The sequence below is a fragment of the Alexandromys fortis genome, unplaced genomic scaffold, assembly GCF_014885135.2.
Source record: "Alexandromys fortis isolate MF-2015 unplaced genomic scaffold, M_Fortis_MF-2015_v1.1 scaffold_79, whole genome shotgun sequence".
Classification (NCBI taxonomy): Eukaryota; Metazoa; Chordata; class Mammalia; order Rodentia; family Cricetidae; genus Alexandromys; species Alexandromys fortis.
The window spans coordinates 3,755,676-3,783,020 of record NW_026067964.1 but is presented as its reverse complement, the minus strand read 5'-3'; the positions used below and the strand labels follow the sequence as shown (position 1 = coordinate 3,783,020).

Below are 27,345 nucleotides of genomic sequence, written 5' to 3'. Positions count from 1 at the left end.
ACAGCTGTAGTAGCAACAGCAAAATAGAGCATATTTGTAATCTTAGACTAGGACACGGCAGAACAAGACCCACATGCCTTCCTGGGGTCAACTGCCTGGGCAAGAAGAAGAGAACACAGGTCTTCCACGAAAAAAAAAAGTAGGAAAGAAAAATATAATGCCAGTGAATAAATTAAAACATTGTGCTGTGCCTTCGGGAGGTCCTGATGCCTACTTAGAGTGGGTATAGATCAAGTGAGCCACCTTCAAGGAACACTCTTCAACCCAGAGAGCAGCTTGAACGTCTGAAGAATATGCATCATGCTCTAAGTTTGCAGATTTGGTGAATTATCACTCATGTGGATTTCTGCTTCTCTAAGTAACCTCTCATTCATACTCTTATATGTATATCAATAAAATTCCTTAGTTCACCAAAAAAAAAGCTTAAAACAAAAAACAGCCCCTGTTCTCACTGTAAGGAGTCCCACAAGAAGAAGCTACACAATGTCACACATGTGCAGAGGAACTAAGACAGTCCCATAGATGCTCCCTAGTTGTCACTGTCAGTCCAGACTCTGTGAGCTCCCATAAGCCAAAGTTAATTGAGTCCATGAGATTTCTTGTGAAGTCTTTGATCCCTCTGATCCTACAGCCCTAACCCTAAGACTGACACTGACCATAATGCTGACCCTGAACCTGAACCTGACCCTGACCCTAATCCTAACCCTAACCGACTTCAGGAATATTGTGCATTGTGAGCACAGTGCCCGGGCACAATGTGGGTTTCTTGCCCTCTAGAACTCATATCACTATTTAGACATCAGTTAGTTTCCTAGGTGGGTACAGTGAAAAGTGCAACATGCCTCTTACATCTCTGTCCAAATTCCAGAAGACTAAGACTTCCAGGGGATTAGTAAACTCCTGTGAGTGCAGCACTCAGGATGCTGCAATGCATTGTAAATTAGAGAGTATGGGTTTCAGGAAGCCTGTCTCAAAGAAAACGATCAACAAAATATAGGGTTAGTAATGAGACCTTGGAGGTAGGGTTTATTTCCATTTTATCTGTTGAGACAGACTCGTCTCCCAAGCTGTCCTCACACTGGCTTTGCAGGTTCACCTTGAGCTTAGATCAACGTGCTGCCATTGCACAAGAACTGAGACTTCAAGTAGGGCCCACAAGGACAATAAGGACAGTACTAGTCACTGACCCCAGGCCTTGCTACATGCTAGGCACTCAGTCTGCCAATGGAAGTATGTCTACAGCTGTTGTCTTTCTTTTCCCACGATGCATTTTTTTTCTACATGATGAAGAATCTCATTGTAACTCAGAGAGGCCCATAACTAAGCCTGCACTATGTCTCTGGTGGAGAGTAGAGAGGCTGGGGGCTCTTTCTCTGGTGGACCCACTATTTCAGGTTCCTCTGCCTAGGAGGCACCACACACTTCTCAGCAAAGGGATGGGTGCATTCTCTATGTGCTTAGGTATGCTGGGGAAATATACTAAAGTTGAGCACATGGCTTCCATGTCTGTCCCCTTAACCCAAATTCAACACTGTAACCAAGCCTACAGAATAACGTGGTTTTGCAGTAATATTAATTTGTTCATATTGAAAATAGAGAGATTCTGAGGAAGGAATGAGACATGCCTGTGCAATCTTTAGAAAGAACAAACCAGTTCTCAACACGGGAAGTACTAGTGGCCTTCCAGTGATGCTAAGAACTCTGGTTTTGGTAGGAAGAGGCGTTGAAAGGCTTGCTCTGTGTTCCCAGGGAGACTCCTAGAAAGAGAACCTGGACTTGTGGTCACTTCAGGAAAGCTAATTAGCAGGGTGGAAAAGGCAGTCAGCCATGACACCAGCAGTCCCTTCCTGGACATTCTACTGTATCCTGGAGACCTCTTGGAATCCTGATGATGTCGCCAGTGTTGTAGCAACACCAACTGCCCTTAAGGCATTCCTTCAGTGCCTATCGGGGCCACCATTAGCCATGTTGTCAAGACTGAGGAGTCTGTTTGGGAGAGAGAGTGGAAGACATCCAAAGACCAGAGAGAGGCAGAAGGAAGCTGCCGTTCAGTGTCAGAGAAAAACACGAACAAGTAAATGGCTCTGGCGAAGGCAGAGTGAGTCCTGGCCAGGGGAGAGGGAGCTTGTGGTGGAGGGGGGCTTGAACTGGGCCTGTCAGTAATGGGGCACCTGAGCTGGTGCCTCTGAGAAACAAATGGACTTCCCTGCTGATCGTAACTCGTGAAAGCCAAGGATTTCCAGAACATTAGTTTGTTCATTTTCTAAGCCAGAGAATGACCAGGCCAAGGCTATTGGGCTGAGAGCACCACTTCGCTGTGACCTTTACTGTGGACTAAAGCTGTAAGGTGATGGCAGAAGGAGACCATCAGGACGAAGGGAGGGATTAATGTCCCCATCTTAGGGCACACATCAGTGCACCTCACCCTCAGTAGCTTCCTTTAGGTTCAGTCGCTGTCGGACACTAGTCACACGGAGAGAAAAGTGCTTGTGGCCAAGACCTTGTGTCCACAGACTGTACAGCAGAACTCCTCTGACCGCCTCTCCCTGACCACGGCCACCTTAGGGTTCTGAATCAGCAGTTGATGGTGACAGGCAGTTCTCTAGTGTAGCCCAACAAATGTCAGAGGCATGGTTTCAGGGCAGAGACTGCTTCCTGTCATCTTCAGTGTTCTGGGCTGTCAGTGGGGTGACTTGGTGAGTCTGCTGGCCATGTTGTGCCCCTGTGTGACTCTTCAATCCACAGTCATGGGCCTGGAGCAGGCAGGCAGGACAACTGGGCTCCTCACAACATGTCGGCTTCGGGGCTCTGGATCCTGTTCTGCTCTGAAGAAGCCTGAGAGGTGACTGGTGTCTCCTCCTGAATCCTGTGCAGGGAGGCAAAGGAAACTCCAGGCTGTTTATGTAGCCACATGGCTAGAGTGATGGGTGAGCTGAGATGCACAGAGGGGGCATCTCTCAACCAGGCCCAAAATATTATTGTTGGCAATGGCTTCCAGACATCATCTTTCTGTTTGGCCTCATTGTGGTCTGTCCATCCTCTATGCCTTATCACTATGCAAATTCACTTGTGTTCTATTCCCACAGATACTGCAGCAGAGCCATCGTCCCACCCAGTGCTCCCCACAAAGACACCAGTGAAGGAGAAAATGGAGAAGCTGACCACGGAGCTGCAGCTGATGACCAGCCAAAGAAATGAGCTGCGAGAACGCATCGTCTTCATCACAGAAGGCACCATGCAAAATAGGTATCCATCGGGTCAGACTGCATGGGAGTGACGGCCATGTCACACTTGCCTGGTTTCTTTAGGGTCGTGGTTTCCACAGTGACCTCTGACCTGAGCGCATGGGAGTTCATGGGCACGGAACCAGCAGTTAGGGAGCCTCAATGGGACTGACCTAGGCCCTCTGCTTGTATGTGACAGTTGTGTAATTGTTCACTTTGTAAAGCTCCTACAGTGAGATCAGGACCCGTCCCTGGAGATCTGGAAGCCTCACTTTATGCAGCAAAGTTCTTGACCTATGTTCTCACCTTGATGGCACCTAGGAATCCCTTGGAGGAGTTTTACCACTATCCTGCTCTTGGGTCTAAAACCCAGAATTACGTGCTCTAAGTGTTCAACAGTTTTCACCCAGGAAGAAACACTGTAATTGGAGAAAGGTCACTACACTGTGTGGTGTGCCAAGACCTGTGTCATAAACTCCTGGTAACGGAGAGAGCAACACTGAACTTCTAGGCCTACTGAGTCAGCACATGCAGCCAGGGACCCCTCCATCTGAACCTGAGTCTCAGCTGTCCTGGGGACAGCATACCAACTGAAAAGCAATGGGTGGTCCCAGGCCACAGGAAGCCAACTCTGACATCCACATGGCTATGGAGAACCAGGAAACAACTAGCATTCCCGTCAAACTTGAAGACTGTGTTAATGGGGGTCTTTTTTCCTGTTTTTAGGCCTTACCACAAGCCAAACCCATTCTATGAGAAGCTGAAGTCAGAACATAATGAGGTCATGTTGCAACTGAAGAGATTGGAGGAGGAGAACACCATGGCCTCACAGAAGTTCAGTGAGCTGACAGAGGAGACGGTCTTCTACCTGTAAGTGCCCATGTTTCATGAACACAAAAGTTTTGTAATGAACATCTCTGCCTTTCTTTTTCTCTAGAAGGAGAATACCCAACTGTGGTTCTAGCCTTTCTGATTCTTAGTCAGCAGCTCTTAGACTTGTATATCTTTGACTCAGTTTTTCTAAGTGTGAAAGACACAGTTAACACTAAACCTTGTCTGAGAGCCTCGTGAGGCTCTATGTAAAAAAGGGATTTTCAGTGTGAAGGGAACGTCCAGCAGCCCTGAGCATCTGGAGCTCAAAACCAGGTTTTACAGATACGGTTGCTGTAGAACCTATAGATAGAACACACTCACCTTGGGTCGCCTGTCTTCCCTCGGAGGGTGTTTGCCCACCACTTGCTGATGTTTCTCCAATACCACGGAGAGTTAAGGACAGCTGCTGGCCTCTTCTTCCTATTGAATGGACATGGATCCTTTTTAGTGTCGTGTCTTTCCATAGTAGTTTGATAATTTCCAGTATCATCTATTCTCTCATTTCACTTTTTAAGTTCAGCTGTCATGGCTGTATCAGAATCCAGGCTAAGTCTTCTAGGAAGCATAAGGCCTTTTGGGGTGCTTGTTCCTGGACCCTGGGGTCACAGGGGGAGGCTGGCAGGGCCTGAGTATGCAGAGTGTGTTTCCAGTGGTCTGCAGAGCCGGCTCCTGATGCAAGAGACTCAGCTGGAGAAGATGGTGGCCATGCTGAGGCAGGAGAAAAGGAAGCTGTTGGAGGACTGGGACCTGCTGAGGCCCCACTTGGAGGACTGGAAAGTGATCTGTAAGGACAAAGAAGAAGACACCAGTGACCTCAAATCCCAGCAACAACAGGTAGGGGCAGGCAAGGAAGTCAGGCTGAGGCCTACCACCATTTGTCCATTTGACTGCCTCTCTGCCCATTCTGACACGAATGTTTTTACCCATTACCTGATTCTTCCGTGCTCCGATTAAGCCACCAAACAAGGGCTCTCTGGGTGTTCATTTTAGTGTCCATGTACAAATGTTCCTGTTTTTCTGGTCAGTCTTTAGCTTGAATCATGGGTTCTTACTTTCCCATAGGTTTTTGTTTTCCTTACTGGCTGACCAGCAAGCTATTTGGGCCCTTTATGTGCACTTAGATTAGTATGACAGTCTGTAGTCCTCCACTAAGAACACAATCTTCTAATAAACAGGATCTCAAGAGATTGGAGGAAAGACTTCAGTTCCTGCTGAAGCAGAAGGAGGTGTTCACCCCTGAAAAGGACGTGGAAGAAAAGCTGCAGCACCACTTTGAGGACTCCCAGATGAGGTAGGAGAACAGAGTGGGAGGAGGAGATAGAGCCAAGTGGGCCCCTGTGTCTGGAAGCTCTGTCATTAGTGGGCCCTGCTCACCTCTGTGTCTCCTAGCAAGAAACAAGGAACAAAGGCCACAGATAATTTTGCTCGTCCTGTCAACAAGATCTTTCTAGTAAATAACACTTTTGACATGCAGTGAGTCTGGAGAATTGAGTCTTCCTTTCTCCCTTCAGAATTCTGAAGTGTTAGTCCCAGCAGACTTTCCTAAAATTCACAGAGAGATTCCTGCTTCAGCTTCAGAGATAGGGGATATAAAGGTTTGCACCATGGGGCCTGGTTAAAATTGCAATTATATTTACTAAAATATCATGTAGATAAGAGATTCCCACCGCTGGACAATGCTTTCTTCAACATTTGCCCACTTCCTGTGTAAAGTGTTCTATGGAGAGAAAAGATTAAGGACTTTCCAGAATGAACACTGGCAGGTTTCTCAGCTGCAGGGAAGATCAGAACCTCCTCCGAGGTGTGCTGTAACAGACTCCCAAAGAGAAACAGCATGCAGATTCCCAGCTCTAGTCCTGAGGAAATCACAAATTCCGAGTGTCCCTGGATACTGGATGAGCCAGTGTTCTCGGGCACACATCTCAGGAAATGCTCCACTAGCATGACAGGTTCATGTTCAGGGTGCCTCCTGGGCATGAGGACTGAGGTAGGCTCATGACATTGTTCAGGGACCCAGGCTTCACATCTCTTTCATGTCTATCTATAAAATGATGAAATCAGTCCATAACTCATCATGCAAACCATGTGGATTGCTCATATGGTGTTGACTATGCTATTAACATGATGTAGATATTTATAACTATATATAGAAGAAGGCCCTAATCTTTCTAGTAGAATGGACAACATACAGTGCTTATTTTAAATTATGACCTGTGTTTAGGACTAAGAAATGTTCTATTCCCAGCTACTCTGGGGAACTGATTACCTGCAGCTAGCAACACTGACGTCAGTCAACAGATGAACACTGACTATCAGGCACGGGTGAGGTGGGGGATGGAGCTCCTTGACATCAACATAGAAGCTCCCCACATGGCCTGGGTCTTAACTACTTTCCTCTTTCAGGTTGACAAGTCTTCAAACTGATCTAGAACAGGCCCCAGCCCAGGATGAGAGCCACCTGCAGACGGAGCTGCTAGAGCAAGAGCCACCTGCTGAGCCCCATCCCCAGCAACTACTGCACTCTGGGGATGCAGGTGCTTCCTCAAGTTTTGGTTCCCATTTGGAATAGGCCCTGATGACGACTAGCCAGTAGCCCAGCATGGCTGCTTCTGGGTCTTGATTCACTTTCATCCTTGATAACACTCCTTTAAAGAACTCAAGAGGCCAAAGAAAGCCACACAGACCTTGCACCCATGACATTCTGCACATCAGGATCAACGCCTCCAGACAAAAAGCCACCCCTTGCAGTTATGAACTCACCAGTGAGGGAAACACCAGCTGACCTCCAGGTGACCATACCCAACGTGATCCATGTATCTGTGGACTCAGTTCTTGTGAAGAAAAGAAAGCATCAAAATAGGTTAAGAAGCAGAAAATCTTACAGAAAAAATTTCTCAAAAGTCTACACTTACGAGCAAATGGCCTCAGCCTTGGAGAGAACATGGCATGTAAAGTCCCTAAGAAGAATGGCTACAGGTGTCTTGAAAATGTTTCTTCAATGGGTGATTGCCTTGCTACCATATCTCCTAGGCAACCACGGCCTATAGTAGATCTGTGCTACTCAATCTGCCATGATGAATGCTAATTAGCTTAAACATAATTTGCTGATTGTTTCATGATTTTGGTTTTGATAGTTTTTGTTTTAGCTTTGTTATTTTGATGTTATTTGTTCTTGTTACTGATTTTTGTAGTTTATTAAGGCTATTCAGTGTTTTTAAAGTACCCTTTTAAAGTGCACCATGCAAAATTAATTATTCCTTGTGAATAAAAAAGCAATTTCCAACTCTTCACACTTAAGCCCAACTCATTTGGTCACGGGTTCTGTCATCCTTCTATAACCCCAGAAATCACAGACACAGATGGATCTCTACTAGTCCATGGGCTAGTAGCATGGACTACACAGTGAGTTCTCAGCCAGCCAGGGCGACACAGCAGATTGGCATCTTGTATATGGATAGCAAGGCTTCCTCCGTGTATACACATTTCATGAAGGAATCGGTATCGCATACTGTACCTATGCTATCATGTATTTAACTACCCCTAGAATGAAATGCCCTATAGATACACTTTCATAAATTAGTAGTAAGGACTAAATTATTGAGAAATACACCCTTTTGCTGTATAGACTCTCAGGCAACAAACACAATAAAATCATCAAAGAAAACTTTCCTAACCTAAAGAAAGATATGCCTATGAAGATACAAAAAGCTTACAGCAAACTAAATAAACTGGATAAAAAAAGAAATGAGGACCCTAAGCGAGACATACATGGATCTAATCTTCATGGGAAGTAGAAAAGGACAAGATCTCCTGAGTAAACTGGGCCCATGAGGACCATGGGAGAGAGTTGAAGGGGAGGGGAGAGGCAGGGAGGAGAGCACAGACATATACCTCAATAAAATCAATAAAAAAACAAGGCAAAAAAATAATCCTTCAAAAATTAAAATTAGTGACCACAAATCAGTAATGTCAGAACAGACTTCAGTAATCCTGACTTGAACCTTGAGAGACAGATTAGAAAGAGCTGTGGTATTTGAGGAGCTTATAGATGCTGTAGGGATCACTGACACATCAGCTTTGAATTGATAAACAGGGTTAAGCTTACAAGGAACTTTAAATGAACCTATAAAGAATGTTTGACTTAATTGCGAATAGGGTCTCAGAAGCCAGTTATAAACAGTGCAAAGTAGACTATATTCTGCAAGTGGGGGAGCATAAAAGGAGATACCAGAGGGTCCTAGAGAGCTTCAGATAAACCAGCTATCTGATGGGAAAGGGAAGGAGATAGTGAGCTTGTAAGTAGTGCCTAAGAAGCTCTGGCGCTGTACTAAGTGACTTCATGGTCCTAGGCAAGTCATCAGCGCTCTTTGGATTTCTATTTATTCTGCGCTAAGATGTCTTAGGAGTTACATAGTGCATCTTTGGAGATGACAGAAAGCCAGCAAAAACATCAATAGATGGAGCTGTTTCCCACCACTCTATCCTGAATCAAACCATCAAACCACATTCAGTTTGATCTACTATATGCTTCTCTCTCTCTCTCTCTCTCTCTCTCTCTCTCTCTCTCTCTCTCTCTCTCTGTGTGTGTGTGTGTGTGTGTGTCTGTCTGTCTGTCTGTCTCTCTGTCTGTCTCTCTGTCACACATGCACATGTGGAGGCCAGAAGTCAATGTCCAGTGTCTTCCAATGTCTTTACCTTATTTTTTGAGACTGGATATCTCATTGATCTTGGAGCTCACAGATTTGGCTAGACTAGGTAGCCAGACATTCAGGACATCTGCCTACCTCAGTTCTGCTCCCCACCCACAATGAGTGCTGGAGTTACAGACAAGCTAGTTCCCAAGTCCAGCTTTTATTTGGTACTAGATATCTTAACTCGGGTTCCTTACTTTACATGCTAAGCTCTCTTACTGGCTTACACCATCTCTCCTGTCTCGAAAACAAGCAATGAGTAAAGAACATTCCTAAACATAATAAAGGCAATATACAGCAGCCAACAGCCAACATCAAACTAAATGGAGAGAAACTCAAAGTGACCCCACTAAAATCAGAACAAGACAAGGCTGTCCACTGTCTTCATATCTGTTCAATATAGAACTCGAAGTTCTGGCTAGAGCAATAAGACAACAAAAGGAGATCAAGGGGATACAAATTGGAAAGGGAGACAGAGCCTCATATAGCCCAGGCTGGCCTCAGACTCAGTGGGAAATGGCTTTCAGGTGCTGATCCTCGTGCCTCACATGAGCCTTCTCATGTCAGACAAGTAGTCTATAAACTAAGTGCCATACCAAGTCCTGCTTTGTCTTTTATAATTAAGTGGGGGATTCTGAATATGGATTATGTGTTATCTTTTCTTTGGTCTGTTGACAAAGTAAATCTTTACCTATGATTTTACAATCTCCAACAAGAGAATGGTTCCATTCTAAACATCTGAAATAACATGTGGCATCTTTCTCATTGTTTAGAAATGAAAGTGAGTCAAAATAGAGAGCCTAAATGAATGGATGCAGTTTCTAATAAGTAAATCTGAGAGACCAGGGAGAGGGCTCAGTTGGTGAAGCACTTACTGTATAGGCATAAGGACCTGAATTCAGTCCCCAGAACCATGTAAAGCCAGGCCTGGCAGCTCAACCTGTACTCCCAGTGCTGCGAGGCAGAGACAAGAAGCTCCCTAGGCTTTGATGGCTATGTTGGCTATCCAGTCTAAACAAATTAGTCACCTCCAGATTCAGTTATGTTCTGTTTCAAAAAATAAGTGGAAAGCCAACTGAGGAAGACATTTGACTTTGAGTTGTGGCTTCCCTAGGCATGTGCACACACACACACACACACACACACACACACACACACACACGTGCACTGACATACATGCATGAACATATACACACATATATACCATAAACATTACAAAATTAAAATTTAAAGTAATTTTAGGGTAGATATTTTTAGACAGAGTAGCCCAAGATTGCCTGAAATTTATGGAGATTCTGCTGTTTCAGCCTCCTGGTTTCACATAAGATTACATGTGTGAACCACCTCATCAAATGCTAAAACAAGTTTTAACTGTACACTTAAGCAAAATTGTTTTGCTCCCGGGATATATATTTTTTCAGTAAGCCTATAGTCCTTAAATTATCAGCTTGAGTTTTCTACTTTCCCCTGCAAACCAACCCAGAATCCCAAAAAGCATTTTTTTTCTTCTAAGGTACCTCTTTCAATAAAGAAGTAATATTAATTTAATATATCCATTTTAAAAATATTACTTTTGCCCTGGATTATTCAGTTATATTCTGACGGTAATTCTAAGTATATTTTGAACGAGTGCAATTCTAACCCCATCCTGTACAAGGTCAAGATCTATTTTAAATTTTCTTCCACATCATAGTATCACAGACAACTGGGAACAAAAGCTGCAAGGAGCTGAGTGTAATGGATCATGATGACTATTTCAGAGCAGCTTGAACCTCCTTGGAGCCTATGCGAGGGCTATGTGAGCTGAATTCAGAAGCAGCGAAGATGGATTTTATTGCAGTCTGTATAGTCAAGCAGAGCAAATATGCTGTTTGTGTTTGTGAGTTTGTGCATGCGTGTGTGTGTGTGACTTACAACTATAGAAAGACACTCAAGTAAAATTACTTACCCCAATGAAAAAGTGTTTCTGTTTTTTGTGCATTTTTTACTACAAAGTACACATATAAACACACAGGGAATGGATTCTAAATCACTAACGCGTTTGGTTCCCACTGCTGGCCACTAACGGAACAAACTGCATTTCTATATCATCTTACTGATGTCACACTTCTTGTCCCTTGTGAGTGGAATTTTTACTACTATATTAGGTCCATTGAATTTTAATGTTTGGAGACAAAAGATGTCAAAATGTACACTCATAATCCATTGTCTCCATGTTCTAAATCTACCATACTTGTGTTTGAGATGAGAAAATTCTACTACTTTTTATTATACTGTGGATTTTAATACCTTTGAGGGGCAGATGGCCCTTGTCCTATCTCTGGGGCAGGAATTCTCATTGAGTACAGGACTGATTTTGTTCAAATTAAATTTTCCAAGCTATGCTCGGCCTCAGTGAGCTCTTAATGAGCAGAACCCTCCCACTTCCTGGAAAGCCTTGACCTTTTGGTTTCAGGATGGCAGCCTTCGAGTCCTTGCCCAGGGATGATAAGTCAATGGATCTGCGTGAAGGGCAGTGGATGATGACGAATGACATTGAGAATTTGGTGATAGCTGTTTGCCACTTGGTGATCCCACCAATTCTCGCTGCCTGCATGGGAACCAGGCACGCTCTGATGAAATCCTTCCTCAGGAGACAATGCCAGGGTTGAGCTGCCCCTTGATTGCTCAAGAGCCATGGCAGATTGATTCAGCCGCTCATCAAGGATATTAGTCATTTTGTCCTGTGAAAACGAAGCAGAAACCTTTTGTTAATCCCATTCTTTCAAGCCTGGCTCTTCCCAGGCAGAAACTCATACTGCTTTTTGTTTTTTGTTTTTTTTGGGGTTTTTTTTTCCTGTGCTGTGACTTGCCAAACCATTTCTGATTGAAAGACGCAAGCAGGAGTTTAATGGTGTGGAAGAGGAGAAGCAGCTTCTCTGCAGTGCGCCCCATCACTTGAGAATGGCTCCCTAGGACTCAGAGTGAATAGGATGGAAAAGAAAAATAACAGCGCAAACAGTGGCTTGAGGAAGAAATGGCGACGTGTGTCACATCAGGAAGCAAGCTGCAGGGATGACCAGGCTGCCGAGACCTGGCCATGCTGCCTGCTGCCTTCGCCCAGGAATGGCCAGAATGAGTAGCAGACCTTTATCCAGAAGAAGTCAGTGTGGTTGTTGGTAGTTGGGTTTTTTTTTTTTTCAGTCTTTGCTCTTTATTCTTTGGGAGGCTGCCACCCGGCTCCCAAATAAACACACGGAGGCTTATTTTTTCTTATGAATGCCCAGCCTTAGCTTGGCTCAGTTCCAGTCGGCTTTTCTTAAATTACCCCACCTATCTTTTGGCTCTAGGCTTTTGTCTTTCTCTATTCTATATTCCTTTCTTTACTTCTTACTCCATGACCAGATGTGTAGCTGGGAGGCTGGCCCCTGGCATCCCTCTACTTCTCTTTTTCTTGCTCCTTGACCTCTTTCTTTCCCAGATTTCTCCTTCTGTTTATCCTCTCTGCCTGCCAATTCCACCTAGCTTTGTTCTTGCCTTGCTATTGGCTGTTCAACATTTTATTAGACCATACGTGTTTTAGGTAGGCAAAGTATCACAGCTTCACAGACTTAAATAAATGCAGCATAAAAAATGCAACACATCTTTGCATCATTAAAACAAATGTTCCACAGCATAAACAATGTAATATACCTTAAAATAATATCCCATGGCATATGGTTGTTTAGGCACACTTGGGCCAAAGGAACCATTTGCCTCTCTTCTCCCAAGCTACATGTGGTGGTAAAATAATTGTTATTTGCCAAAACCTGGGGGGGGGGAGTTGTTTTGTTTTGCTTTGTTTTTGTTCTTTGTTTTTTGGGGTTTTTGGTTTTGGTTGGCCTTGAATTCACAGAGATCCGCCTGCCTCTGCCTCCCAAATTCTGAGATTAAAGGCATGTGTCACCACCGCCCAGCCAAAATCTGTTATTTGCATTTTAATTTTTGTTTTGGTTTGGCTTGGTTTGGTGTTTGTTTGTTGAGATAAGGTCCTATGCTGAGAGCCTTGCTCTTAGCAGGTCTGATAACCTAGGGCGGATGTGTGAAGCCAGTGAAAGGAAGAAAAGTCTGACCACCCATTCCAAACAGGTGGCTCCAGATAGCCTGGGTCGTTTTTATTTATACAGTTTCAATAGATTGCATGGACAGTTTTACAATCATATTTGTTTCCTTAAGTTTCTAATAATAATTACTGTAAAATAATTGCCAGTTTGTTCTCTTATCTCCTTCCCTTTCCGTCCCTCACCCCTACTGGTAACCATTACCCACTTGATTCATAGCCTTACTAATAGACGTCTAAGCAGTATAGCAAGCAACAAAGAAAGTTTCTAAGTAGGCACATTTACAGGTGGAACAGTGTGCCCAGTTGGCAGCATTTGCAGTACAACATCATGCAAAGTGAAAGAAAGTTTTGCCTCTAATAGTCAAAGTTTATCTCTGGTCAAATCTAAACTCTCGCAATCAACTCATCAGCCAAGGCCGAATCACTCTATTCTTCATTGTATCTTACTCTATCTCCTATAGGGTTATACCAGGTTTTCTCCTGTCATCCCATAAACTGCATAACTTAAAAGCTCACTCTTAATAGTTAGCACTGCTTAGTCCTCGTTCTCATATCCCTTCCTCTCAGCTTCCTACATTGGCTCCTACAGTGTTGGCACAGCTACAGATGAGGGCATTGTGGGTTTCTGTGATTCTACTTCATTCCCAGTTCTTAGACCGTTCCCATTTACTCTTGATATCATCTATTCATTTGCATTACTCTTAGACCCCTGTGGTTAGAATCATCCTCTCCAGGACAATTATGCAAATATGCAATGTCTTGAAGTACCATGACTCTTTCAGACTAGTCCCAAGGTGCACTGGAAAGGCAACATCCTGTTCTTTAGAATCCTGAATTCGTGGACATACTTGAAACGCCAAAGGCATTAAGAGCTGAATCGGATCCACTGTATATTTTTAACAACATCCCCTCTGGCTTACCCAGAGGAGAGTCATCAGGGGAACATTTTCCTAATGCAATGGCCATTTCATCTATGGCTCCAAGAAAGTGAAACTAAAGGCAACCAGCAATAATTTGTGTAAGGAAAGTGAGGAGAGCAAGCAGCACATATGGTCCTGGGGTCATGCACAGAATTATACAACAAACTGTCCATCAGCCTTGACAAAAATGGGTTAAATTCTCCCAGGGATTGCCAAAAGAAGAACTTGTTCCTGCTATTCTCAGGCCTTATCCCCTGCAGAAGTCACATGACTCACGGCAGTCCTACTATGTAGTTCTGGATGTCCTAGAGTTCACTGTGTAAAACCAGGCTGGTCTTGAGTTCACAGACATCCACCTGCTGTTGTCTTGGCCTCCCAGATGCTGGAATAAAAGGCACGCACCACAATACCCTACTTTGATTGTTCTTTTTCAAGACAGAGTTTCTCTGTGTAACAGCCCTAGCTGTCCTGGAACTAGCTCTATAGACCAAGCTGGCCTCAGACTCACAGAGATCTGCCTGCCTCTGCCTCCCGAGTGCTGGGATTAAAGGCGTGTGCCACCACCTCCCGGTTTGTATTTTGATTTTTAACTACTCTTTTTGTGAAAGAAATGGATGGAGAGAGAGAGTTATAATACAGGAGGGCTCAAATACAAATTATACATTATATAACACACACATACATATATATACATATATGTGTATATATGTGTGTGTGTGTGTGTGTGTGTGTATGTGTGTAGTGTAAGAAGGAATTCTCTGCTTTCTACTGGGTTCCTCCTTTTTCCCACTGTCAGCCTAAGTGGTATAACTTCCTTTAAGATAAAGTTTTTATAATTGTAGGTATATATAAGGTAATGTGATTCCTTGAGTTCATCAAATAACCTTGTTATTATTGATTCCTGGTATCTCCTCCTTCTGTATTGCTCTCCCTTCTTCCCTCTCTCTGATTTTGGAACCTGCTCCAATTTTCTGTTTTCCACTTTACATCACTTATATCCTGCTTATTCCCCTCTCAAGCACTCTCTTCCCTGCCACCTATGGCCCCTTTATATTTTCCTGGTTTGTTGTTGTTGTTACTCCACGCTGCATACTCCTATCTGAAGATCTGGAACCATGAATAGACAGAAATGCAGCATTTGTCTTTCTGGGTCTGAGTTACTTCACTCAATACAATCTTTATTAGGCGCATCTGTCCACCTGAAATTTTCATGATTTTATTTTTCTTTACAGCTGAAGAGTAGTGCACAGTGAACATGTACCACATTTTCACTACCCTTTCTCCTGTTGAGGGCATTTCAGTTGTTTCCATTTCCTGGCTATTGTGAGTACGGTGGCAATAACGTGGCTGAGCAGGTGTCAGTGCAGTAGGATTTCAAGTCCTTTGGGCACATGCCAAGGAGTGGTGTAGCTGGGTTATACTGTATATTTAAAGATTCTGCATTCTGATTTCCAGAGTAGACATTCCAAGAGTGAACAAGTGTTCCTCTTTCCTCACACCCCGCCAACATTTGTTGTCAGCTGTCTTGTTGATCTTAGCCATTCTGACTACAGTAAGATGAGATCTCAAAGCTGTTTGAATTTACATATACCTAATTGCTAAGGGCAATGAACTTTTTCCAAGGTATTTCTTAGCCACTTAATTTATTCTATTGAGAACTCTTTGTTTAGATTACTAGTCTATTTTTTAATTGGGTCATTTGTTTCCTTGACTCTTTTTTGAAGTTCTTTATTTATTCTATATATTATCCTGTCAGATATATAGCTGAAAATAATTCTCTTGTATTCTGTAGGTTTCTTCTTCACTCAGTCGACTGCTTCCTTGTCTGTGCAGAAACATTTTAGTTTCTTTTAGTTCCGTTGTCCCAGTTGTCAATTGTTGGTCTCAAATCCCAGGCAAAAGGATTCATATTCAGAAAGTCCTATCCTACATCTAAATCTTTAGGGTTCAGACTACACTTTCTTCTACCGGTTTAAGAGTTTAAAGTTTCAAATTGAGGTCTCCAATTCATTTGGATCTAATTTGTGCAGGGTGAGAGACACAGGTCTAATTTCATTCTTCAGCATAAGCACATCCAGTTTTCCCAGCACCAGCTGTCAAACAGCTGTCTGTTCTTCTTGCCTCTTGGTCAAAACTCAGATTATGATTATTCATATTTTGATCTTCTGTTCTATTCCACTGTCCACTAGTCTGTTTTGTATCAGGACAATAATTATTACTGTAGCTCTATAATACTGAAGTCTGGAACAACCCCCCAGTATTGTTCTCCATGCTCAGGACTGCTTTGACTCTGTGGGCTCTTTTCTTCTTTCATATTAATTTCACGATTTTTTTCTATTTCTATAAAAATTTCCTGGATATTATGATGGAATTTATGTTGAATCTGTAAATTGGTTTTGGTAGGAAGTCCATTTTCACAACATTCGCTCTCCCAAGCCAAGAGCACAGCTGTCTGTCCGCTTGCTAATGTCTTTCTCAGTCTCTCTTCAGATATTTTAGAGACGTATTGTCATTATAGAGATGTATCACCTCCTTGGTCAGGTTCATTCCAGGATATTTTATTCTCTTTAATGCTATTATAATGGATGTGTCCATGATCTCTCTCACAGTGTGCTTGTTTGGGTGTAAAGAAACACTATTGATTTTGTAAGCTGATTTTGTAGCCTGCCACTTGGCTGAAACTGTTTCTTGGTGGAATTTTTAGTGTCTCTCATATATAGCACCTACAATGGGGGTAATTTGGTTTCTTCTTCTCCTATTTGTATCCCTTTAGTTATTGTATCTGCTCATCTTCCCTTGCCCTACTGCTCCAGCCAATGCTTTCAGCACTCTAGTTTTAAAAAAGAGTAGGAATATTGGGCAGCTCTATCTCATTTCTGATTTTAGTGGGATTTGTTAAAGATCTTCTCCATTTAGAATAATGTTGGCTGTGTGTTTCTTATTACAGCTTTGTTATGCTGATGTATGTCCCCTAAAACCCTACTCTCTCTAGGACTTTTACCATGAAAGCATGCTGGGTTTTTGCCAAAGTTTTTCTGCATCTGTTGAGGTGATTATGTGATTTTGTCTTTAAGCCCATTTATGTGATTTATTATATTTATTGATGTAAGATATGTTAAACTACCTTGCATTTCTGGTATGAAGGCAACTTGATTGTGGTAAATGATTTTTAGTTAATATGTGCTCCTATTCTGTTTGCTAGTGTTGTGCTGAGGAATTTTACGTCTTTACTCACAAGACATATCAGTCTGTAGCTTTGTTTTGTTTTGTCAGTATCTTTACCTAGTTTGGGTATCAGAATAACACTGGTTTTATAAAACAAGTTTGGGAATGACCCTTCTATTTCTGTCTCTTTTTATTTTATTTGAAGTGTTGAAAAAAGCTTGATTAGAGTTCTTTGAAAGTATAGTAGAACTCTGTGAACCCATCTGTTTAGTGGGAAGGCCTTTTCTACTGTTTCAGTCTCCTTTTTGGGGAGATTGGGTTAACTTTGGGAATTTGGACAAATTAAAAATTCATCCATTTACTTTATATTTTCCAACTTAATGGAATACAGACTTTTAAAGTATTCCTTTAGAATATTCTGTATTTTTTTGAAATCTGTTGTGATGTTTCTCTGTTCGTTTCTGATTCTGTTAACCTGGGTCATCTCTCTCTTTCTTTTTGTTACTTAGACCAAGGATCTGTTGATCTTGTTTATCTTCTCAAAGAACCTGCTCTTAGATTCTTTGGTTCTTTTGATTGTTTTCTTTGTTTCTAATTCATTGATTTCTGCCTTGATTTTTATTATTTCTTATTGCCTACCAGGTTTGGGTTTAATTTGTTATTGGTTTTCCAAATCCTTGGGTTGCATCACTAAGTCATTTTCATGCTCTCTCTGATTTTTTAGTATAGGTACTTACTGCTGTAAATCTCCCTCTTAGAGTTGCTTTTCATGCGTCCCAGGAGTTTTTTGTGGTGTATTTTTATTTTCCTTTAATTGCAGAAAATTTTTTTACTTCCTTTCTTCTTTGACCTATTCATCATTTAATAGAAAATGGTTTGATCTCTATGAGTTTGTACACTTACGGGAAGTTTTGTTAGTTTTTCGCTTTTTCTACTGAGGTTCTGTCCCTGTGCTCTTCAAAAAAAAATTTATAATCTCTGCTTATTTCATCTAGATCCTCTACTTTACCTGTGAGTCCTGACATTCTGCCTTCTTTCTGCTTGACTTTTTCTTCCTGCAAGTCTTTGCTCTGGGCTTTCTGACTGGGATAGTAAGCTTTTCGGTTTCCTTACAGATACCCACAGCTGGTCAAAATGCGGAGATCAACCAATTGTGGACTGCATGCCTCTGATTAATATGTGAACAATACCAACCCTACAGTTAGGGTTTAGGGGACATTGAGTGCAAGGAAACAGAAAGATTGAAAAAGTCAGAGGACACACAGAACAAAAGTCTATTTTTAAAAAACAAAAAAAAAAGAACATAAAGAAGGGAATCTGGAGGAGTGAGGGTTAGTATGATCAAGATACATTTGTTAAATTCTCTAAGGATTGAGAAACGTATTATTTTTAAAAGGTAATCAATTTTAAATGAGCAACAGTTTTAGAAACTAAAAGAAGATAAATGTATTTTCCTGAAGGCAAATCTAATTTAGGCATTATTTTCTCTTTAGGGAATGTAGTCTCACGATGACTGTCCCATCCTCTTTTTTATGGAACCAATACTGATTCTCCCAAAGCATTAAGATTACTATATATGGGGGCTGGAGAGATGGCTCAGTGGTTAAGAGCATTGCCTACTCTTCCAAAGGTCCTGGGTTCAATTCCCAGCAACCACATGGTGGCTCACAACCATCTGTAATGAGGTCTGGTGCCCTCTTCTGGACTACAGGCATACATGCAGACAGAATACTGTACACATAATAAAATAAATATTTTAAAAAAAAAGATTACTACATATGGTTCCAAGTAGCAATGAGGATTGCTATAAGACACTGTGTATGATCACTGAACAGTTTAATAGGGATGATCCTACTGATATCCTGCAAAATTTTTCTTTAATAATAAAGTACAGAGGAAAAGATAAATAAATCCACAACAAGGAAGGAAGTTCACATCTACTGGGGAGTCTGTCTACTCTTTGGAATAGATCTCTACACACACACGTGCATATACACACACACACACACACACACACACACACACACACACACAAGAGAAGCAACAGTAAACAGAAACAGCCAGCATCTTGCCCATTTTCCATTCTATTCTCCTATGCTATCCCCTGGTGGAGAGTCCCAGGGCTCAGCTCTTGCTCTTTCCTCCACGATCAACATTCCTGACTTTGATGATTTTATCCAAATTTATGGTTTTCATTTTATCTCCCACATGTCATTTCTACATTCTTCTCCCAAACTCCAAACTTATATACACACATGTGTAATAGACATCTCAAATTATAATGTCTCCCAGACCAACCTCACCTTCTCCCCTAAAAAGGCCATTTTCAGCCCCTTTGGTGTGGGTGATGGAAACACTACCTTTTTATTTTGAATTAATTTCAAGATCACAGAAAGGTTGCAAAACAGCATGGAGTTTCTGTAAACTCTTCATGCCATTTCAAAAATTATATCTTTACATATATAAATGTATACTTCAAGCACCGGATCCCACACCACCTTCCTGTGACTACAGTAGATGAGACACGAGAACTGACAGAAGCGCATAACTAAACACAGGCGTTGTTTGGGTTTCCCTGGTTTTTCCACACACTCCCCATTCCGGTGCTCAGTTCTAGGAATGTGAATCGCATGCCTGAACTCCTGTACTCGCAGTCGCAGTGTGTTGAACTGCTCCATTGCTCCAAAGAAAGGCCCTCATGCCCTCTCCACTGCAGCTCTCAGCCCTGGAGACCATGGTCTGCTCTCCTCTTTATGGTTGCGTCATATCAAAACCATGACGTGAACAGAATCATTCCAAAGGCTTTGCTCCAGGGTGTAACATCTCAGCTGTGGGCATTCCTGATTTTTTCATCTAAACAATACTCACTTACGTAAAAACACACAAATTTGCTTAGCCATTCACTTGTTGAAGAACATGTGGTTGTTTCCAGTTTTTTATCATAAACAAAGCTGCTATGAATATTTGTATGCCTGTTTTCATTGAACTCAACTTTTCATTTCTGTAACATAATATCCTGGGGTATGACTGCTGGGTTATATGGAAGTGTGTTTTTAATGGTGTAACAAAAGACTGGAGGATGAAGAGATGGCTCAGTGGTTAAGAGTACATACTTCTCTTGCAGAGGACCTGGGTTCTAACCCTGGTGTCCATGTCAGACAGTTAACAACATCAGATTTCCTGTAACTCCAGCTCCAAGAAATCTGATGTCTCTGGTCTCCACAGGCACCTGCACTTTTATGTGTGTACCCCTACAGACAGACAGACAGACACACACACACACACACACACACACACACACACCTAAAAACACAAGGGGTCCTTGAAATCAAAATCTCTGAGCAGCAACGGCAGAAGACGATTTGCCTAACCATTGTTTGGCACTTCTCACTCTTCCTAGCCCTGGCGTGCATTCCCACACCAGCATCACCAGAGGAAGCAAATACAACCCAGCCCCTCACCATCATCTCCTTCGGTTCATGTTGCTCAGTTCTGCCTTAGCAATGCCTATGCTGACTGACCCGAGGACTTGTCTCGGATTTTTCCTTCATCTGCCAAAAGGGTACTTTCATTAGTCTCGGGGCTGTTTCTAAGAAAACATTTAAGTGAGATTCTGAAGGAACTAGTCATAATTTTTCTGTACTCTGAGTAACCAAGGCAACATACCCTATGTCCAGGAGTCATTTTCTGATTGACTTGTATGTGGGTGTGAGGTAGGACACATTGGATGCATATGTGTGTAGAGGTGCATGTGTTCGTGTATCTTCATGTCTTCGTATATGAGGAAGCCAGAGGTCAACATGGGGTATCTTCCACAGTTTGTGGTCACCTTATCTTTTGAGACATGGTCTCTCACTGAAGCTCATTGGATTCTGCTAGGCTAATTGACCTAATGCGCCAAAGATTTCCTGTCTCTACACGACCAGCCCGGGAATTATAGATACGCACAGCTGTGCCTAGCTTTTATACCAGCACCCGCATAAAAGCACACGAACTTGGGTTTGTATACTTGCACAGAAAGTACTTTACAAATTGAGCCATCTGTAATCTATCTGGCTAACTTTAATAAATTGTAAAGACTGGGGGAGTTAAAAAGAAAAGAAGGAAATAAGGAAAAAAGGAAGGAAGGAAGGAAGGAAGGAAGGAAGGAAGGAAGGAAGGAAGGAAGGAAGGAAGGAAGAAGGCCAATAAACACATGCACCTGACTCCTGACTGAGAGCATTTAGAATCAGCATGCCCGGCTTCTGCCAAAGAGAAAAAAGAAAAACTCTAAAGCAATGGAAAAATAAAAGTTATGAGGGAATAACCAAATCCACGTGTCTCCTTTAGTCAAACCTCAATCTCCTGAGTTTAAACGAACAAATTAGGTGTAAATGTGGGTGTGTGGGTTGGTGTGGAAAGACTAGGAAGGGAGAGGAAACAGACACGTCATTTAATAGGTGGCCCCAAGCTGCTTCAAGGCTTCATTTTGACATGTTCTCTCTTAAACATCTCAAGGATCCCTCAGTGACCTGACATGCGTAGTTGCCACCTGCAGAATCCATAGATTGTATAATATATGTCCTGCTTAAGTTAGCATACAACTGAACAATACCACTTGGGAAATGCTATTCCACTGGAAAAAAAAAAAAAAAAAAAAAAAACAAGGGCAGCCCTCGGAAGAGTAAGGCCTAGGCTTCCAGAAAGCTTGTTCTAGCGCCTCTTTCCCCAGCCAGGAGTCAGAAGCACTACTCATGTTGTGAGTCATGTCGTGCTCTTTTTGCCTCTATCTCTTCTCTGGGTGTGTGACAGGGTATGTGTGTGCATGGGTGTGTGTGTGCACGGGTGTGAGTGTCTCACTTAGGGTTACTCTTGCTGTAAATAAACAACACCATGACCAAAGCAACGCAGGGAGGAGCGGCTTTATTTGGCTTATGTATCCTGAATCACAGTCCACTGAGGGAAGCCAAGGCAGAGAGACTCAAACTGGAGAGGAACCTGGAGGCAGGAGCTGAGGCAGAGGTCATGCAGGGGTGCTGCTTACTGGCTTGCTCAACCTGCTTTCTTATAGCACCCAGCACCGCCAGCCCAGGGGTGTTCCCACACACATCAATCACTAATCAAGAAAATGCCCAACAGGCTTGCCCGCTGGTATGAAGGAGGTGTTTTCTCAATTGATGGTCCCCCCTCTCAGATGACTCTAGCTTGTGCCAAGTTGATATAAAACTAGCCAGCTCCTCGGGTGAACATGAGTTTGGGTGTACATGTGTACGCGTGCACTGCAAGAGGAAGACCAGAGCTGACACTGGCTGTCTTCCTCCATCTCTTCCCACTTTGTTTATGGTGGCAGGGACTGTCCCCGAACCTGGAGCTCATCAGTTACAGCAAATCTAGATAGTCAGCTTATCCCTGGGATTCCATCTCTGCCTCCTTAGTGCTGAGGCTACAGGTATCCACCAAGTCTTTTTCATGAGTATGGGTACCGTACCCAAAGTCTAGGGGTCCTCACACTTGCCTGGCAGTGCTCCGCCAGCTGAGCCATTTCCTCGGTCCCTCATTTCCTAATTAAATATTTTAAAGGCACGTGATAAAGCACTTGTGTTTTGCCCACAGTTAATACTCATTTAAGTGATGTTTAATGAGTGCTATGTGAAATGAACAGTTTACAGACAGAAGGTATTTGACTTACAATTGCCTGTAGATGTTTAGCATAAATATGAATACATAAGAAGAAGCCTGCTGATATTGTATTCCTGTCACAAATAATCACAACCTTTAAAAAAAATATCAAATTTCCTTAAGAGCGCAAACAGTTCATGAAAATTCATTGCTAGGGAGGAACTGAAAGCCAGGGAACAATGTGCTCTTTCTTTTCCACTTCAATCATCTTCACATAATTTCTAATTTGGGGTGAGACATTTTGGAATATTGATTGCTTTTTTAAAATCAACAGATTGCCAGAGGCCCTGCCAGGTACTGAAAAATTATGTAGAAAGAAAAGTTTCAATAAATTGGCTACAAATCTTAATTTGCAAATTGAACTGTTTACTGCAGAGTATGCAATTGTTCGCCTTGGGGAGTCTGACATTTAAAGCAATGGCACCTATGGTGCCACTGTTTCCTCCAAAGGGAAACATTCCTTCCTGGAGGAAGGAGAGACTCTCCTACGATTCAAGAACCTAGCAAGACCCAGGGAATTCAAAGGATGCAGGAAATGGAGGAAGCTAAAGAAGCTAACATTTTCCAGGCCCCTCCCCAAAGTTATAAAATCAGAAATCAGTTGTAGGGAAGAGGAAATCCTACGGAGTTGACAGGTTGGGAGTTCTGAAGATGCAGTTTCATGAGTCACCACCATGCTGGGGCGGACCCTGCTGTGATGTGGCAGCCTTTGTGTTACCCATGCTCCTGCAGGTGACCCCAGAAAACGCACCCACGGGTTCGCCAAGCTAGACTTCAGGGGTCGTCTTGTTGACCTTGTCATTGGTGTCCCATCTGGGGTAAATAGACAGTTGTTGACTTCTCTCCAGGAGAAGCTACACAACTATATCTCAGAGACATTTCCCACTTACAAAAGAGGACATTTCATTGAGGAGTCTAGAGCTAGAACTCCAAGGATCCAGGCAGGAGAGAGACTGTGCTCCTTTCTGGACCGCCTTTATGGGTCGTGACTTAGAAGCTAAACATCACAACAAAAAGCCATCTTCCTTATAGTAACAAATGTTTCCTGTTATTGTCTTGGTTAGGGTTTCTATTGCTGAGGAGACACCTTGACCACGGCAACTCTTACAAAGGGAACATTTAATTAGGGTGGCTTGCCTGCAGTTTCAAAGGTGCAGCCCATTATCGTCATGACTGGGAGCAGCATGGTAGCAGGCAGACATGATGCTGGAGAAATAGCAGAGAGTCTTACATCTTGCAAGCAACAGGAAGTCGAATGGAAGTCAGAATGAGCAAAGTGTGAGCAAAAAAGACCTCAAAGCCCGCCCCCACAATAATACACTTCCTCCAACAAGGCCACACCTCCTAAGAATGCCATTCCCCTTGCAGGCCATTTTCTTCAAAGCACCACAGTTATCTTCCAAAATACAGCAAGAATTGGTAGCCCAAGAGAATGCACAAACAGACCCTCAAAGCAGAGAGTACAGGACAAGACTACTCTTGCTGTTGCTCCGGAGGGCAGAGTATTGAGGACCGTTATCCTCTCTCATGCCTTTCTTCCTGCAGTGCATGCTTCCATCTGAGTACCCACCCACTATCGTTCACTGTACCATTGTTTATTGCCCTGATGGCTCCAACAGAAGCAGAGAAGTCACGGGGTTAGGGTCCCCTGGGACTCTCAGCAAAGTGCTTCCTTCTTCAAATGGTACCTGCAGTGCATTTCCCGGGATAAGATGCTTTAGAATCAAATATAATTCTAAGCAAAACCAAAATGAATAATAGCAGTGACTGTCATCACAGGTGTTTACTGAAAAAAATGAAAACACATGCACATGAAAAGATTTGTACATTGAGCAAGGGTGGGGGTGCACAGCTGCCATCCCAGCCCTCAGAAGACTGAGGCAGAAACACTGACAGTTAGAGGTAAGCCTGGGCTACACAGTGAGACTTTGTCTCAAAAAACCAAAACGGGGCTAGAGAGATGTCTCGGTGGTTAAAGCACTGATTGCTCTTCTAGAAGAACCCAAGTTTGATTTCCAGCACCCACATGGCAGCTCACAACTATCTGTAACTCCAGTTCCAGGGGGCCCAACACCCATGGCAAACATCAACGTACATAAAATATTTTTAAAAATCAAAACAAATAAAAGGAGTTGTATATAAATTTTAATAACAACATAAACTGAAAGCCTCTGCCTATCTACAGGTGAATAGACACATTTTTAAATTTCTATACAATGGAGTACCACTCAGAATAAAAAGGGAACAAAATAGAAAAATATGTATGAGAACAGACTATATGCTGGGCAAAAGTAGCTAGGCATAGAAACGGTACATACTATATAATTCCCTGTCTATGAAATCAAATGCTGAAATAATTTAAACTCATAAAAAGTGATTTTAAAAGAACAGACTATGCTTTGCTGGAATGGGGGCAAATCAATACAAGGAACTTAGGTAATAATCTTGAAGTTTTGTGTTGTTATTTGTTGTTTGTTTGGTTGGTTGGCTTTAAGACAAAGTCTCACAATATGGCCTAGCCTCTATTGTCTCAAACTCCTACTTCTACCTGTCAAGTGCTAGGATTACAGGCATGCATACCATGGCCAGACTCTCTACACTTTAGTTGAATAAACAGTAGCTTAGGATAATTGCCCTAGATACCATTGCCTAATCCTCTGAATGTATTGTACAAAACCACTGAGCCAGGCTAACTGGGCTAAATTCATGATCTCTGGTGGAGCCTAAGGATACCAACATGGTCCTGTTAGCCTCTGTCCCTCCTTTCTACAATTATTCTGAATCTTCCATTCAAATATTCCCTTCCTCATTCTCAACTGATGGTTTTGCTGCCTCTTATATTCAAAAGGAGAATAAGTTAAAGAAGTCTGATGGATGTTATTAATGTAAAAACCTACCTGCATTTCTACATTCATACCCCTGTTACAGTCAACAAGCCACCTATGTTCTGGCAGTTCCAACCTTCCTTTACTAAAGTATGTGCCATCTCAACTATTAAGAACATTCCTCCGTCAGTCATCCCTATTCTTCAATATCAGCTTTTCTGCCTTTTGTGGACATCTCCAACATTATAAAAATACACTCTCCTATCTTACATTGTTTTTAAAAAGCTTCCCTTGACCTAAAATTCCGCTCCATTTCCTTGCTTCCCTTCATGAAGGCATTCCTCTGAAATAACTTTCTGTAATTGCTCCTCTATTTTCTCTCAACCCTTTCTCCCACCATACTCCAATCAGTATTGTTTTCCTATCATTGTTCTAAAACTGTTCTTGTCCTGGTCACAGAGCCCTTCATACCCTGGAACCCATGGCTTCCTCACTTAGTTTCCAGATTTTTTTATCTCCTGGTTCTTGTTCTTAGAGAACCACTTCTCAATTTCCTTTGTTCCTTTCCCTCGCTTCTCAGTCTCCAAGTTTGAGAGTCATTACCAGTTCAACTTGGCAGCTCTCATTGTACTGGGCTGCCTTGTCCAGCCTTAACAGAAGAGGAGGTGTCTAGTTTCACCACAATTTGATATACTATGGCTGGTTGATATCCACGGGAGTCCTGCCCTTTCTGAAGAGAAATGGAGGAGAGTGGATGGCATGGGGGGGCATGTCTAGGAAGCATTTTTTTATTGATAATTTATGTAGCAGTACCCCCTGTTGGAAGTACCATCCCCAGGCAGGAAGGCCTAGACAATATAAGAACGAAGGCTGAACAAGAACCTGAGAGAAGCCAGTACACAACATACCCCTGACATTTCCACTTCAGTTCCTGCCTCAGAGTTCCTGCTTTAAGTTCCTGCCTTGGCTTCCCTGGATAATTCATCATAACCTATAAGCCAAGTAAACACTTCCTTCTCCCAAGTTGCCTTGGGGTAGTGTTTAAGACAGCAATAAAGAAGCAAACAAGGAGTGCACATAGATACTAAGTAGGACAGGCAACAGTTTTCTCATATGGCCTGTCAAGCTTCCTGTCTTGGGAACAGTAAGTCCTCTTTTCTATACCATTGGTACCTAAACTGTGCTTTCAATGCCCACCCCAGTCTCATTCTACTTGCTCTACCACATAAGGTCAAAGTGCTTCCTTGGTATCCTGGTATCAAGTTCATGGGAGCTTGGCGCAACATTGTCTTCCAAAACACACTTTTTTCAGCTGCATGTACTTAGTGACTTAGCATTGGTAATAAAGAGTGATGAATTCTTTATGTAAATTTCTTTTTGCATCTCACTAGGAAACATGTCTAGCACACACTATTTTCACTTGTCAACCATTTTCAACATACTGTTCAAAATGGCTTGACAATTTAATTATGCAGTAGAAAAAGATTAATAGCATTAAAAAGATTAATACAAAAATGTTGACAATGTATTATTAAATGAAGAGTACATTATCACACTTTGTATGCTCACAACTGTCCAAACATGAAACTGTGAGATCAAAGAACTTTTTTTATAGGAGGTAGGCTTGTGGTTGACTTGTTTAACATTTCTTGGGTACGGTCATGCTTTTAATATTTTCCAGTTTTTCCATGTTAGTCATTTATTACTTTGAACTTTAAAGAAAAGGCATTTAGTTTTTTTCTCTTAGTTTTACTGAGTATACAACACAGGCATGGTAGAGAGAAAAACAATACAAGAGCTCTGGAGTTTTACCAGGACCGCTGACCAAGACTCGTGATTACAAGTGCTGGGAGCCCAACTGAAAGCGCAGCTGGACATCTCTCAGAGCCTCCATCTCTATCCCCGCTC

The 27,345-nt window shown here is 42.4% G+C and overlaps 1 protein-coding gene and 2 long non-coding RNA genes across 5 annotated transcripts in view; 1 reads left to right on the top strand and 2 right to left on the bottom strand.

The window, feature by feature from the left end:
• Positions 1-4,616, bottom strand: part of LOC126508585 (uncharacterized) — a 46,563-nt gene extending 41,947 nt beyond the window's left edge. For both annotated transcript variants that reach the window (XR_007593889.1, XR_007593888.1), the window contains exon 1: positions 4,419-4,616. This is a non-coding gene — a long non-coding RNA (uncharacterized lncRNA). The remainder of the gene's footprint in view (positions 1-4,418) is intronic.
• On the top strand, positions 1,941-7,590 carry LOC126508584 (disks large homolog 5-like). The gene is made up of 6 exons (XM_050153903.1): positions 1,941-2,098; positions 3,087-3,246; positions 3,951-4,094; positions 4,748-4,931; positions 5,273-5,388; positions 6,501-7,590. Exons 1-6 carry the CDS (start codon positions 1,966-1,968, stop codon positions 6,664-6,666), a joined length of 903 nt encoding a protein of 300 aa, XP_050009860.1. The 5' UTR covers positions 1,941-1,965; the 3' UTR covers positions 6,667-7,590.
• Positions 7,591-7,892: 302 nt separating this feature from the next.
• Positions 7,893-27,345, bottom strand: part of LOC126508586 (uncharacterized) — a 31,080-nt gene continuing 11,627 nt past the window's right edge. For both annotated transcript variants that reach the window (XR_007593891.1, XR_007593890.1), the window contains exon 3: positions 7,893-11,511. This is a non-coding gene — a long non-coding RNA (uncharacterized lncRNA). The remainder of the gene's footprint in view (positions 11,512-27,345) is intronic.